The sequence below is a fragment of the Panthera pardus genome, unplaced genomic scaffold (assembly GCF_024362965.1).
Source record: "Panthera pardus isolate Hobbes unplaced genomic scaffold, ASM2436296v1 HiC_scaffold_6, whole genome shotgun sequence".
NCBI classification, from domain to species: Eukaryota; Metazoa; Chordata; class Mammalia; order Carnivora; family Felidae; genus Panthera; species Panthera pardus.
Genome location: NW_026526991.1, coordinates 66,291,133 through 66,305,674, shown reverse-complemented (window position 1 = coordinate 66,305,674; position 14,542 = coordinate 66,291,133). Strand labels below are relative to the sequence as shown.

Below are 14,542 nucleotides of genomic sequence, written 5' to 3'. Positions count from 1 at the left end.
AGAGGTTTATCCATCCATTTTTCTCTGACTAGGACAGAACAACTATCATTCCAAGAAAATAATCCCACCTTTTCTTGAGCATTTTAAAGAAACAATGTAAGGTATCTTGCAAATCATGATTATCAGAAAATTCTCCTTAATATTCATGCACTATTTATTGTGGTTCTATTCATTTCTTCCCTCATCGTTCTGATTTTGTAGTCTATCAATTAGAACGCTAGACACGTTTTCTCAAAATTCTTCTCACAGCTGCCTTCACCTCTTTGTTCTTTAGGCTGTAGATGAGAGGATTCAGCATAGGAGTGACCACACTGTACTGCAAGGAGAAGATTAACTCTTGAGTGGATCCTGAATTTGGCATGAGATAGCGGAGTAATCCTGAGCCATAAAAGAAGATCACTGCAGTGAGGTGGGAGGAGCAGGTCGAGAAGGCCTTGTTTCTGCCTGTGGTAGCATTGATACTCAGGATGGTGAACAAAATGCAAACATAGGAGAAAAATATCAAGAGGAAATTTCCAAAGAAATGCAGGAGGCTGGAGGAGAGCAGGGCAGTAAAACTTGCAGACACATCAGAGCAAGACAAAGGGTAGAGAGAAGGCAGTTCACAGCTGAAGTGGTATATATTTTGAGCCCCACAGAAGTCTAAATTGAGAGCTACAAGGATATTGATAAGAGCATCCAAAAAAGCCACGCTCCATGAGCCCCACACCAGCCCCATACACAATTGTCTGTTCATCATCTGGCCATAGAGCAGAGGGGAGCTGATGGCAACATAGCGGTCATAGGCCATGACAGTGAGTAGGCAGGATTCAGTGCCCCCAGTGGCAAACACAAAGAAGGCCTGAGCCAGGCAGCCCTCTACTGAGATGGTTTTCTTCTCAGACAGGAGGTTCTCCAACAGCTTGGGCACAGTGACAGAGGAGTGGCAGAGATCCAGGAAGGACAACTGTCCCAGGAAGAAGTACATGGGGGTATGGAGGAAAGAATCAGCCTTAATCACCAGCAGCAGCGTCAGGTTCCCCATCAGGGTCAGGAGGTAAATAACAAGGAACAGTACAAAGAGGAGAGCCTCGATCTGGGGGTCAGCAGACAGCCCGAAGAGGATGAACTCAGAAACAACACTGTGGTTTCTCATTGCCTTCAATATTTCCTTTAGAATGTAAGAAATAAATCAGATAAAGCCTCTTCTTCTAACAAATATTCAAGTGTTTTAATGTTCTTCTCCACTCAGAAAGTTTCATACCTACTCAAAAATTTATGCTCTGAAATGATAAACTTCCTTAAGTCTCTAGATTTCCTAAAATCTGAAATAATCTTTTCTACAGGATTCCAACCCTAGATCAACTCCCTGTTCACTTTTATTGTTCTTCCTTTTAATGTCTTAGAATTTATTTTTTGTTGTTGTTTTATTATTAAAGCTACTGGATGATGTTTTGTAAACTCTTGGTAATAATCCAGTAGAGAGGGAGAAATGGCAGGAGGAATAAGAGAAAATTGCAGAAATAGTGTCTGAGAGCAGCTGGGTTGCAGAGCAGAAGCAGAGCATGGCCTTAGGTGGGAGTGGGTTTACTTCATCCATCAAACATACATAGATTTGTTGTTGGGAAGGAGCAGTTCCCATCTAATGGCTTGTTTTTTCAATAAATATTTAAATGGGGTCATTAATGGGAACTGAAGATGAGTAGTGACTAGAGATTTGCAGAGTGAGGAAAAAGTTCATGAATTAGAAAGAAGGGAGCATACAGATATCCCAGATGCAATACAACTGATTAAGGGAAACTGTTGATGAATATGGGAACATACTCTGGTAATAATCTCTATCCCCAGTTTGTGTCATCTATTCAACTTCAGCTCTAGTCTGTTGCCCTTATGCCATTTGAAAATATAGACTACCTACTCACTTTCCAAAGCTTAGCTTTCTCTATTTCCTACTCTGGACTGACAACCCAGATTATAACTACAGACTCAGAATGACTCTCCAACACCACTGACTATATCATCTTGACCCCTCATGTCCTGCTCTGTCTCTTGCACTCATACTCCAAGACTGGCACATTGAATTTCTCAAAGAACTTATTATTTCTTTCCCATTATTTATACAAACGACACCTAGAATTAAAGCTACTCTTAGGAATCAAGTCCCCATCACCTGTACCTAGGTGACCAATAACTAGCACAGAATTAAATGAAAACCTTTTCAAATCCAGTGATCCAGAAGACAAGTTTGAATGTCAGTGTGAGAATTCAGTGTTAAGGTGGAGCTTGAAAATTCCTGTTGGATACAGACCTCTCCCTTGATTTCTAAAAGAGGGAATAGTATATAAACCACAATTTCTTTATCCATTCATCAGTTGATGGACATTTAGGCTCTTTCCATAATTTGGCTATTGTTGAGAGTGCCGCTATAAACATTGGGGTACAGGTGCCCTATTGGGGGAGGGGAAGGAAAAAAAAAAAAAAAAGAGGTTAGAGTGAGAGAGAGCCAAAGCATAAGAGACTGTTAAAAACTGAGAACAAACTGAGGGTTGATGGGGGGTGGGAGGGAGGGCAGGGTGGGTGATGGGTATTGAGGAGGGCACCTTTTGGGATGAGCACTGGGTTATGTATGGAAACCAATTTGACAGTAAATTTCATATATTAAAAAATAAAAAAAATAAAATAAGAAAAAAATAAAAAAATAAAAAAAAAATAAAAGAGGGAATAGTAGGCTAAGTTTTGTGTATTATTTCTAAAAACCTAAATACTTCCAATCATGTAATGATTGCATTTTCCATATAATTTTTTTCTTTTACTCACCACTGTAGTTCTAGCTACAGCAACTTGGATTCATCCTGAGAGCAGAACATCATTGGCAGAAGATGCCGGAAAAGCAAGGAACCAAACCATGAAATGCAGACAGAGAACCACCCATTATAATTTTGGAGGGCACCAAAAAGAAAGGCTCCTCATCTCTAAATGGAGCCCCACTTACTAGCACTAGAAACTCCTTAAACTTTGGGGAAATTTTCTCTCTTAGAAATAAAGGCAAAAGGACATTTTCATGAAAGATAAACCTAGAAAGTATGCCCTATCAGCAGCCATACTTCCTCAAAAGTATATAGGTGTATTGTAGTAGAGTTATTTGAGGGATCACATAAATAAATAAAATCACTTCTATTTTTACCTGGTGCTGCAATTTCATTACTCTCGATGTTTCATTTATTCAGACTGTGAGTACAAATTTAGAACAGAAACAGCTCTGAGAACATTACCGCTATAAGTTTTCAGTTATTATCACAATTAGGTGGAGTTAGCTGACTAGATAATTTCCAAAGAATAGCTGCCTAAGAGGAGCTTTTTTTAAGATGAGACATACAAAAGTACCTAGCATTATAACTGCTCCAAAGGATAAAAATGAATATGTGAATGAATGAATAAGTGAGTGAAGGAAATTTAGGGGAAGAATAGTCTAGGGTTTTACTACTCACAGGGAACAGATCTGATTAGGAACCAGTAAGGGATTTGGACGGTCGAGGCTTGCATGAAACCAGATGTATGAAGGGCACCGAAAAATTTTGCCAACTGGAAATGTTTGCCCCATTATAGTGTCTCATGCCCTGGTCTGAACCTCCACATACCTCAGAGCATATAATTACAGAGAATACCTATAACTAAAGATGTAATTAGTTTCTGGACCCATACATTTGGAGTGCTTGAAGAGAGTTATTTTTGAGTCACAAAGTACCCAAAGTCTATCATTGATGTCCTATCCCTTCTCACCTCTTACAGACAGCTCTCAGCCTTCCTGAACTTCCAGGTTTCTGGTATAATGTGGCCTTTGAGCACCCCCAAAACAAGGAATAAAGCTAGATATAAAAAAGATCTTGTCCCAGTTGTCCCATATGTAAAATGAAAGCTAAAAATTATTACCTTGAAGAGTTGTGAGGACTTAAGAATCCTGAAATGTTGAAGACTCATTAGATTCTCTTTTCTTCACACCCAATGCAAGCGTTTAATTTTCCCAAAAGAAGGAAGAGAGGTGATTTTAAGGAGCAGACCAAACATTTCAGGTCTCAGAAATGAATGCCATGTCAGAGAGAGACGGGGAGGCAATTATATCCAGCCCAGGGGAACAGAGAGGAGATGAGAGCTATAAGAAAGGAAGTGCCTGATGAGGGGGTAACAAGAAGCAGCAGTAATTGAAGCAGAAAGGATCCTATACAGGGAGCACAGAAGCAGATAAATTCATCAGAGAACAGATGAAAAATATTACCACGTGTCTGGGTTTTTCTGGTGCAGAATATGTCCCGTTTTTCTGAGTTGGTGGGCATGCCACTGAGCTCAGGAGAAATTCACAAGAGAGAAAATGTGCCACAACTGTCCAGTCATGTGAACTGGCATTGCTTTTTCTATTTAAAAACTTTCTGTGCATAAAGAGAAACATGTAAGCTCAGTCCTCAAAAGCCTCTGCAAATAAAGGCTTCAGAAAACTCTTCTAAATTTTGACAGCATCTTTACACCTATCCCTTAGTGATTCCATAAAATGACAAAGGAAAACTTGAAAACTTAAAATTCCTAACAATAAAGCAATTTCTTTCGTATTTCCCCCAGCATAATTACACAATAATTTCTGCACATATCTCTCTGTATGAGCGTTAATATATTGCTCAGAGCACCATCCTGACAGAAGAGGCTTAGGTCTAGCCTTTCAGAAGGGATTGTGGGTTAAGGTGGCCAATGAGATGGCAAAGTATGACCTGACAGCCCAGGGGACATTGTGGGTCCATCCTGATTGCTGGAAAGCTCAGCTTGAAGCTTGCTTTAGACTCATTAGCTAAACATGGTTACTGAATGATCCCTCTGGGAATTCCTACTAAAGTGATTCACAGCTTCCCTTTAGGTCATTTTTCTAATGTTGTCATGTATTTGATTGTTACATTTATTCAAATGTAATTATTATATATGACATCATCATTGTTACTACCACCGCCACCACCACTACTACTACAACAACAACAACAACTACTACTACTACCAACTACTACTACTACTACTATATGGTCAATGATAATTTAAATTTACCAACATATTTGACTTTTATTTGCTCAATTTTTTCTATGGCACAAAAACAGACACATAGACCAATGGCATAGAATAGAAACCCCAGAACTAGACCCACAAATGTATGGCCAACTAATCTTTGACAAAGCAGGAAAGAATATCCAATGGAAAAAAGACAGTCTCTTTAACAAATGGCGCTGGGAGAGCTGGACAGCAACATGCAGAAGATTGAAACTAGACCACTTTCTCACACCATTCACAAAAATAAACTCAAAACGGATAAAGGACCTGAATGTGAGACAGGAAACCATCAAAACACTAGAGGAGAAAGCAGGAAAAGACCTCTCTGACCTCAGCCGTAGCAATTTCTTACTTGGCACATCCCCAAAGGCAAGGGAATTACAAGCAAAAATGAACTACTGGGACCTTATGAAGATAAAAAGCTTCTGCACAGCAAAGGAAACAACCAACAAAACTAAAAGGCAACCAACGGAATGGGAAAAGATATTTGCAAATGACATATCGGACAAAGGGCTAGTATCCAAAATCTATAAAGAGCTCACCAAACTCCACACCCGAAAAACAAATAACCCAGTGAAGAAATGGGCAGAAAACATGAATAGACACTTCTCTAAAGAAGACATCCGGATGGCCAACAGGCATATGAAAAGATGCTCAACGTCGCTCCTCATCAGGGAAATACAAATCAAAACCACACTCAGACATCACCTCATGCCAGTCAGTGGCCAAAATGAACAAATCAGAAGAGTATAGATGCTGGAGAGGATGTGGAGAAATGGGAACCCTCTTGCACTGTTGGTGGGAATGCAAATTGGTGCAGCCACTCTGGAAAGCAGTGTGGAGGTTCCTCAGAAAATTAAAAATAGACCTACCCTATGACCCAGCAATAGCACTGCTAGGAATTTACCCAAGGGATACAGGAGTACTGATGCATAGGGGCACTTGTACCCCAATGTTTATAGCAGCACTCTCAACAATAGCCAAATTATGGAAAGAGCCTAAATGTCCATCCACTGATGAATGGATAAAGAAATTGTGGTTTATATACACAATGGAGTACTACGTGGCAATGAGAAAGAATGAAATATGGCCCTTTGTAGCAACATGTATGGAACTGGAGAGCGTTATGCTAAGTGAAATAAGCCATACAGAGAAAGACAGATACCATATGTTTTCACTCTTAATGTGGATCCTGAGAAACTTAACAGAAACCCATGGGGGAGGGGAAGGAAAAAAAAAAGAGGTTAGAGTGGGAGAGAGCCAAAGCATAAGAGACTCTTAAAAACTAAGAACAAACTGAGGGTTGATGGGGGGTGAGAGGGAGGGGAGGGTGGGTGATGGGTATTGAGGAGGGCACCTTTTGGGATGAGCACTGGGTGTTGTATGGAAACCAATTTGACAATAAACTTCATATATTGAAAAAAAAATTTTTTTTCTACTAAAATTGGAAAGTTTGATAGCTGAAACTGCAATGGATGAGTTCAACACAAATCAGACAAAGCTGAAGAGGTATTAGTGAATCAGAAGATAGGTCAGAGGAAAATAAGAACTCACACCTTTGAGCATTTTCTTTCTCCTAGAACTTCTTTTAAGTTTCATTTAGTGCAATTCTTCTTCATGACGTATTTATCGCATCTTCACTCTTAAATGATGTTTGACCAGGCACAGAATCCTAATGGGGAAGCTTTTGTTTGTTTATTTGTTTATCCAGTACTTTGAAGATATCTTCTGTCATCTGTCTTTTGTCTTCTTGTTAGTCTAATTCCTCTCTTGTGAAGGCAGTTGTTAATCTAATTGTACTTCTCTGGAGTTCATTTGTCTTTTTTCTCTCTCTCTCTTTCAGGTTTTAATATTTTCTCTTTTGATTTTTAGTAACTTTATTATGATATGACAAAGTGTGACTTTCTTTTTTTAATTTATTTATTTAAATTCAAGTTAGTTAACATACAGTGTAGTATAGGTTTCAGGCTTAGAACCCAGTGATTCATCACTTACATATAACACCCAGTGCTCATCCTAACAAGTGCCCTCCTTAATGCCCATCACCCATTTAGTCCACTCCCCTCTGGCAACCCTCAGTTTGTTCTCTGTATTTAAGAGTCTCTTATGGTTTGCCTCCCTCTGTTTTTATCTTTATTTTCCTTCCATTCACCTATGTTCATCTGGTTTGTTTCTTAAATTCCACATGAATGAAATCATATATTTCTCTTTAACTGACTTATTTCACTTAGCATAATACCCTCTAGTTCAATCACATTGTTGCAAATGGCAAGATTTCATTCTTTTTGATTGCCAAGTAATATTCCAGTGTGTGTGTGTGTGTGTGTGTGTGTGTGTGTGTGTGTGTGTGTGTGTGTACACCACATCTTCTTTATCCATTCATCAGTCGAAGGACATTTGGGCTTTCTCCATGATTTGGCTATTATTGATAGTACATAAACATGTATAGATAGATACATATAGATACATAGGTAGAAACATATACATATTGATAGATAAACATAGGGGTGCATGTGACCCTTCCAATCAGCATTTTTTTTCTTTTCATTTAACATACTTGGGATTTACTTATAGGGCTTCTAGTATTTGTAGTTGATATACTTTTTTAGTTTGGAACATTTTCATCCATTATCTTACATGTTGCCCTATTTTCATATATATTACCTTATTCTCTCTCCCTTCTCTGTAATTCCATGTACATGTATGTTATCCTTACCATTCTATGCATTAGGTATTTTATATTCCCTTGTTTTTTTCTTTATTCTTTCTGTACCTTACTGAATACGTTTTCTTCTTACCTACCTTACCTACTAATATCCTTCAAACTTATCCATTAAGATCTTAGTTTCAGCCACTGAATTTTCTAGAACTTTCACTTAGATTATTTTTATAGTTTCCAGAAATATTATGCCAAATTCTCAATCTTGTCTTTAATCTCCATAAATATTTTAAGTTTATTTGTTTTAAAGTTATGTGTCTGGGTCTGTTTCTACTGTCTTTAGTTTTTGTCTCCCCATATTGTTTATTTTTTTCTATTGAGAACAGGATGTTATTATGAAAATTATAGAAATAATTTAAAGCTCTGGCTTATATTCTCTTCCTCCAGAGAAAATTTTCACTAGCTTCTGTCAGACAGCCATGGATATTCACAGTCCTGGATCATTCTCATGTAATTCCAGGGGCTGAGATGAAGCTGGGCTTCAGTCCTTATGAAGTTGGGCTGCTTCCAATCCACTTTTATTTCAGGGTATTGCCCTTCAAGGCTCCAACCCACCCCCTTGGTGGTCCCTGCATTCCATTTTTCCCACTAACTTTAGGAAACTGTCAAAATAACTTTTCACATTCTCAACGACCTCTTCATGATGCACTTATGTGAAAAAGAGATCCCCGAATGCTGAGCTTGCTTCTCTAGATTTTCTTTTCTTTGGGATGATGGCTCTAAAATTCTTCACTGCTTTCTTAGTTTTAAAATATCTTCAAAGCATATATTAAAAATATGCTTTTCAAATAAAGATCCCAGAAATAAACCCATGCTTATATGGTCAATTAATCTATGACAAAGGAAGCAAGAATATACAATGGGAAAAAGACAGTCTCTTTCAATAAATGGTGCTGGGAAAACTGGACAGCTACATATAAAGGAATGAAACTGGGACACTTGCTTACACCATACACAGAAATAAATTCAAACCAGATCAAAGACCTAAATGTAAGACCTGAAATCATAAAAATCCTAGAAGAGCACCAGGCACCAATTTCTCTGACATTGGCTGTAGTAACATTTTTCTAGATACCGTCTCCTAAGACAAGGGAAACAAAAGCAAAAATAAACTATTGGGACTCCATCAAAATAAAAAGGCTTTTTACACAGCAAAGCAAACTATCAACAAACAAAAGGACAACCTACTCAATTGGAGAAGATACTTGAAAATTATACCTGTGATAAGGGGTTAATACCCAAAATATATAAAGAAATTATATAACTCAACACCAAAAAAATAAAATAAAAACAGTCCAACCAAAAATGGGCAGGGTACCTAAATAGACGTTTTTCCAAGAAGACATACAGATGGCCAACAGACACATGAAAAGATGCTCATATCACTAATCATCAGGGAAATGCAAATCAAAACCACAATGAGATACCTATCAGAATGGCTAAAATCAAAAACACAAGAAATAACAGGTGTTAGCCAGGATATGGAGAAAAAAGAACCCTCTCGCACTGTTGGTGGGAATGTAAATTGGTACAGCTACTGTGGAAAACAGTATGGAAGTTCCTCAAAAATTAAAAATAGAAATACCACATGATCTGGGGTGCCTGGGTGGCTCAGTTGGTTGAGGGCCCAACTCTTGATTTTGGCTCAGGTCATGATCTCATGGTTGTAAGACTGAGCCCCATATAGATTGAGATTCTCTCTCTCTCTCTCTCTCTCTCCCTCTGCCTCTCCCCCAACTAAGCACATGTTATCACTCCCTGTCAAAAAAAAAAAAAAAAAAGTTCCCTACTGTGCCCAGTTTGCAGACTTCTATAAATAATCACTGAACTTTTTAAAATTTTTCTTAACATTTGTTCATTTTTGAGAGACAGAGACAGAGTGCAAGCAGGGGAGTGGCAAAGAGAGAGGGAGACACAGAATCTGAAGCAGGCTCCAGGCTCTGAGCTGTCAGCACAGAGCCTGATGCGGGGCTTGAACCCACAGACCACAAGATCATGACCTGAGCTGAAGTTGGCCGCTTAATTGGCTGAGCCACCCAGGCGCCCCTCACTGAATTTTACTGAATGTCTTTTTGTGTCTGTTGAGATAACGTGGTATTTTTTTCACTTAAAGTTTCAATTAGTGGGTTTAAATAAACTTTTTTAAAGCTTGAATTAGAAAAGTCTTGCATTCATGGTATAAATCCAACCACTTTAAAATTAGAGGATTGGAGAAAAAACAATTCCTTCTAAATATATTCATAGTCAAGGTTCAAATAAATTAATTTTCCCAAACCTTGTAACTAGAAATTGAAAGGTATTAAAGAGCAAGGATTAAAGTTTATTTACATCTAAAATACTTTTCATGTTGCCTGTCTCAAACACACACACCATTATATATGAAACATGTAAGTGAAATATCATATACCTCTCTATCCATCTCTCTCTCTCTCTTTCTGTCTCTCTGATCTATCTGTGTATCTACACAGACACACACACAGAGACACACACACAAACGTCACTTGTAGCTCATTTGCTCTGTCCTTGGGAAAAAAAAAAAAAAGGAAGGTGACATTTCATTCTTCCGCTAAACTGAAACCAGAAATGCCTTATTTTGATTTACATAAATTGGCATTAGAGGCTGCTCCTGTAACCCTGGAGCATAATGGCATTATCAGGTCACACAACTCCTGTTGTTGTTGAGAAATAAAGCAGGGGCTCTAAGTTACAGGAAATAAAATGAAGATAGTTCCTCTAATTAAATCAATCAGATTCAACAGGTGGCACAGCCATTTTTACCTGAGAAAGAAACAAGAGAGAAATGATCACAAACTGTAAGCACATTAGGAAGGTCTGGGAGATACACGGAGTTTGGCTGAGCAAGTCTGATAGCTGAGAATAAAGCCCATTGACTACTTTTTCTCTTCCTACCCCTTTTTTTATTTCCTTCTTCTCTTAATGCAACCTAAAATTAAAGGTAATTAGAATAAGCTAAGAGTTAAGAGAAAAATACAAAATTATACCTTGACTTCCTTTTTTAAATGTTTATTTATTTATTTTGAGAGAGAAAGAGACAGCACAAGCAGGAGAAGGACAGAGAGAGGGAGAGAGAGAATCCCAAGCAGGCTCCATGCTCAGCCTGAAGCCAGACACGGGGCTCATTCTCAAGAACCCTGAGATCATGACCTGAGCTGAAATCAAGAGTCAGACACTTAACAGACTCAGCCACCCATGCACCCCATTGACTTCCTTTTTAACACTTAAATAATTCCTTTTTAACATTAATTCCAAATATCATATTTTAAAAATAGTGCCTGAGTAACCACTGCAACAGATTTACATTTTTTTTGTAAATGACATACGGGAAGCTCAAAGTCATAAATCATGGAGGCATGAGAGTAAAGAAACCAGCTGGTTCAGACCAAATGACTAAGACACCACTGCCTCCTCGTGGCACAATTCCAGAATGACAAGTGATGATTAGTGGAAGGTGTTTTGTTTTTTCAAATCAGAGTTTCGACAGCCAATGTCACAGAAGCCATGGCTTGGAGTAGAAAGAGAGTTGCTATAAAGATCCCAGAAAGACATGAGAAGAATAGCAATTCTGAAAAGAGACAAAACCAGAGGAAAGTTATCCAGGTTTTCTTTCAGGTCTCCCAGGTATGGGGGCAGAGAGGTTAAAAAAGACTTGAGTAATAAGAAAAGCTGGACTTCAGTAGTTCCAGAATGGTATGCAGTAGAGGGAGATTGTACAGAAAAACCAATAGACACTTAAATCAAGTCTACATTACAGGCGTTGCTCTTTTCTGTATCATGTAAAATTATATATATACACATATACACAACCTGGTATTTCTTCATAAATATATAAAGACCCAGGCTCAAAAACAATGTCATTTATTGTATGTTTGCCTATGAATAAGTTACTTAATCCTCTATTAGTTTTCTTATCTATAGGGATAATCATAGTAACTACTTCAGTGAGTTTTTGCAACTCAGTTTAGTGAGTTTTGCAGTTAAAAATGTTAAAAAAAAATGTTAATAATAAAAATAATGACATGATTGAGTCTTTACCATGTGCCACAGGCTATTTTAAATGTTTTACTTTATCTTATTTCTTCTCAAGACATTTATAAAGCATGCAAAGCTCTTAGCTAATACTATGTCAGCAGTTTGTACTCAATACACAATATTTTTAAAGTCTGTAAAGCATCCTCTATATCTCAGGTCAAGTAGGAGGAACACGTTTGTTTATACAGTTCAGCCAATAAGACACGTTGTCCAGGCACTGTACTGGGCTCTGGGAATATAAGGATGAGTAAGACAGAGTCTCTTCCTTTAAGACATTTATATTGTGTGGAAGTTGTAGTAACAGCTATAACGCAACATAGTAATTTATATTACAACAGTGTGACAAGATTGCTATGGGAGTTCTGAGGAGGAAAAAAAAATTATTCTTCATCAGATACCTATTTGACTTTGCCTTGTCTAGATCACTTAATTTTAGGAAGAAAAGAAAAAAAATCTTCCTGGAAAAAGAAACACTTTATAGTAAAGGGAGAGAGATGTAGACAGTAACATTTGAGATTAAGAGGATGAATTTTGGAATTAAACAGAGTTGAACTGAAATCCCAGCTCTGCTCTTCACCTGCCTTCTGACTTTGGACAGGCTACTGCTCTTTCTCCTGTTCCCTTGCCTATAAATAGGATGTGACAATCGTGCCCTATCAAAGGTTGGTTGTGAGAATTAAATGAGATGTTCACATAACATTTGGCACATTGTCTAGCCCATTAGTGTTGCGTTGTTATTAATATATTTCCCTCTAAGTTGTCATTTGCTGAAAAAGGAAAACCACCTACTAATTGCTAATTTTTTTTTGACGAGCAGAATTAACCATGTTAAATGGACTGTAAGATGCATTTGTATTTCAGAAACACTAAAATATGAAAAATGTCCATCTTAGAATCAAAGAAGATTACATTATCATAATTATGAGGACAGTCTGCAAAGAATCTTTAATGCTATCCGGAATATTCAGATTTGAGCCTACTGTTAAAATCCTTCCCTTGTTGGTGGTTTCTAGACATTTTGTTTATAGTTCTTAAATCACACCTTAAGGTTAATGTTAACTTTCTGTTTCGTGTGGTCTCTAACATGTCCTCAGCAAATAGTGGATATTCCAAAGAGTATGGAATTAAATGGGATCTGACCAACCCATGAAAGGTGACCATCAGGTTCTCATCTTCGAACTCAAAGGAATAAGCCATAAGATCAGTACAAAATGAGTACAAAAGATGCAGTTTTTGCCTAAACCCAATAGCTGATAGATAACTCACCTCCTCCCACTGTGTGCTTGTTTGTTTAACAAAAACAAAAAACAAAACCAACTACAGCAGTGGTAACTACATGTTAGAGTGCCTCTGAATCATGTGTTGTTAATACATGGATTGCTGCCCACACCCTAAGAGTTTCTCCTTCAGTAGGTCCAGGGTGGAGCCCCAGAACTTGACTTGTTAAACCTGGTAGGCTAGTACTGATGAATCTAGTCTGCTACACTTTGAGAACCACTCAAGTAGAGGCAATTGGGCCTCCAGAGTCTCAGCCAGGCACAATTATTCAGAAAGGTCCTTGGCTCGTCTGACCTTCTCTCTGGTGGGTTGGGTAAGTCTGCCTCAATGCCCAGAAGCCTGTGAGGCCTCTCCAGTCAGCTGCCTTCTCTGGTTCTGGCTCTTCTCTTTGTTTGGCATTCTCTACATCCACGATAACATTAGATATTGTCCTGGGGAGAAGGAACTGTGCTCCCACTGAGCATTATTAGCCATAGAGAGAGATGAATGGGAAGTGAGATTCTGCCAGGTATCTCGGGGTCTTGTTACTGCAAACTACACTTGTCTCTTTAGACTCCGGCAGCTTCTGCCTCCTCTGACAGATCATAGGAGGCTTAGTTAAGGAAAATTTGTGGAAGGAGCTCCCCAGTGTCCAAGCTCAGGAACAACTGCTGAACTTTAGCCTCCCTCATCTAGAGACCTCTGAAGAAATTGGCCAGCTGCCCACTTTGTCTTCAGCTTCCTCTCAGCAAAAGTATTAGAAATAAAAGAGAGGGGATACCCTTGAGGCATTCCTAGTGAGCTCGAACCTGACCTGCTACAGCCAAATGCAAGCATAAATTGTCTTCAGCCTCACTAGCTGGGATTGTTTAGAAGCTAGCTGGATTTAGAAAATATTTGTTAACTGCTACAGGAGAGGGATCACACCAGTTAAAACCCTGAATTATAAACATTTAAAACACATAACTCAAGTAATTAAACATACATGGCATTTTGTTATTGGGATGTCTGAACAGAATAGACTCCTCCTTTCCATTATAGTTCACACATCCTTTCTACTGCTTTGTTATTGTAACAGTGACCACCCTATTGACCTCCTCCCCATTAACATGGACATTTACTGCATAGCTCATCCAAACATTACTGCTTAACTACAAAAGAGCTACTCAAGGACTTGGACCACCTCCTCCAGCTATTTTACTCCCAGTTTCCATCCTAGTAGCCAAGACACAGCAGGTGCTTAATAAACATTTACAGAACAAATAATGTTAACATCAACCTCCTGATCTCTCTTCATTGTTGTTTTATCCCTGATACCCTTTCCCTCAGGATACCTCATTGTTTTTTTTTTTAAATAAAACCCCTATCCTGATACCTCTTTTCCTATTTTAGAAAGATGATTGAGATGTTTCAGCATGAATGAACAGACTCAAATACTTCTAGTCTTTAACAAAA

General features: G+C 38.2%; 1 protein-coding gene across 1 annotated transcript; it reads right to left on the bottom strand.

Moving 5' to 3' along the window:
• Positions 1-217: 217 nt before the first annotated feature.
• On the bottom strand, positions 218-1,135 carry LOC109249304 (olfactory receptor 8S1-like). Its single transcript, XM_019419666.2, has one exon. The coding sequence runs from the start codon at positions 1,133-1,135 to the stop codon at positions 218-220; it is 918 nt and encodes a 305-aa protein (XP_019275211.2).
• Positions 1,136-14,542: the final 13,407 nt, after the last annotated feature.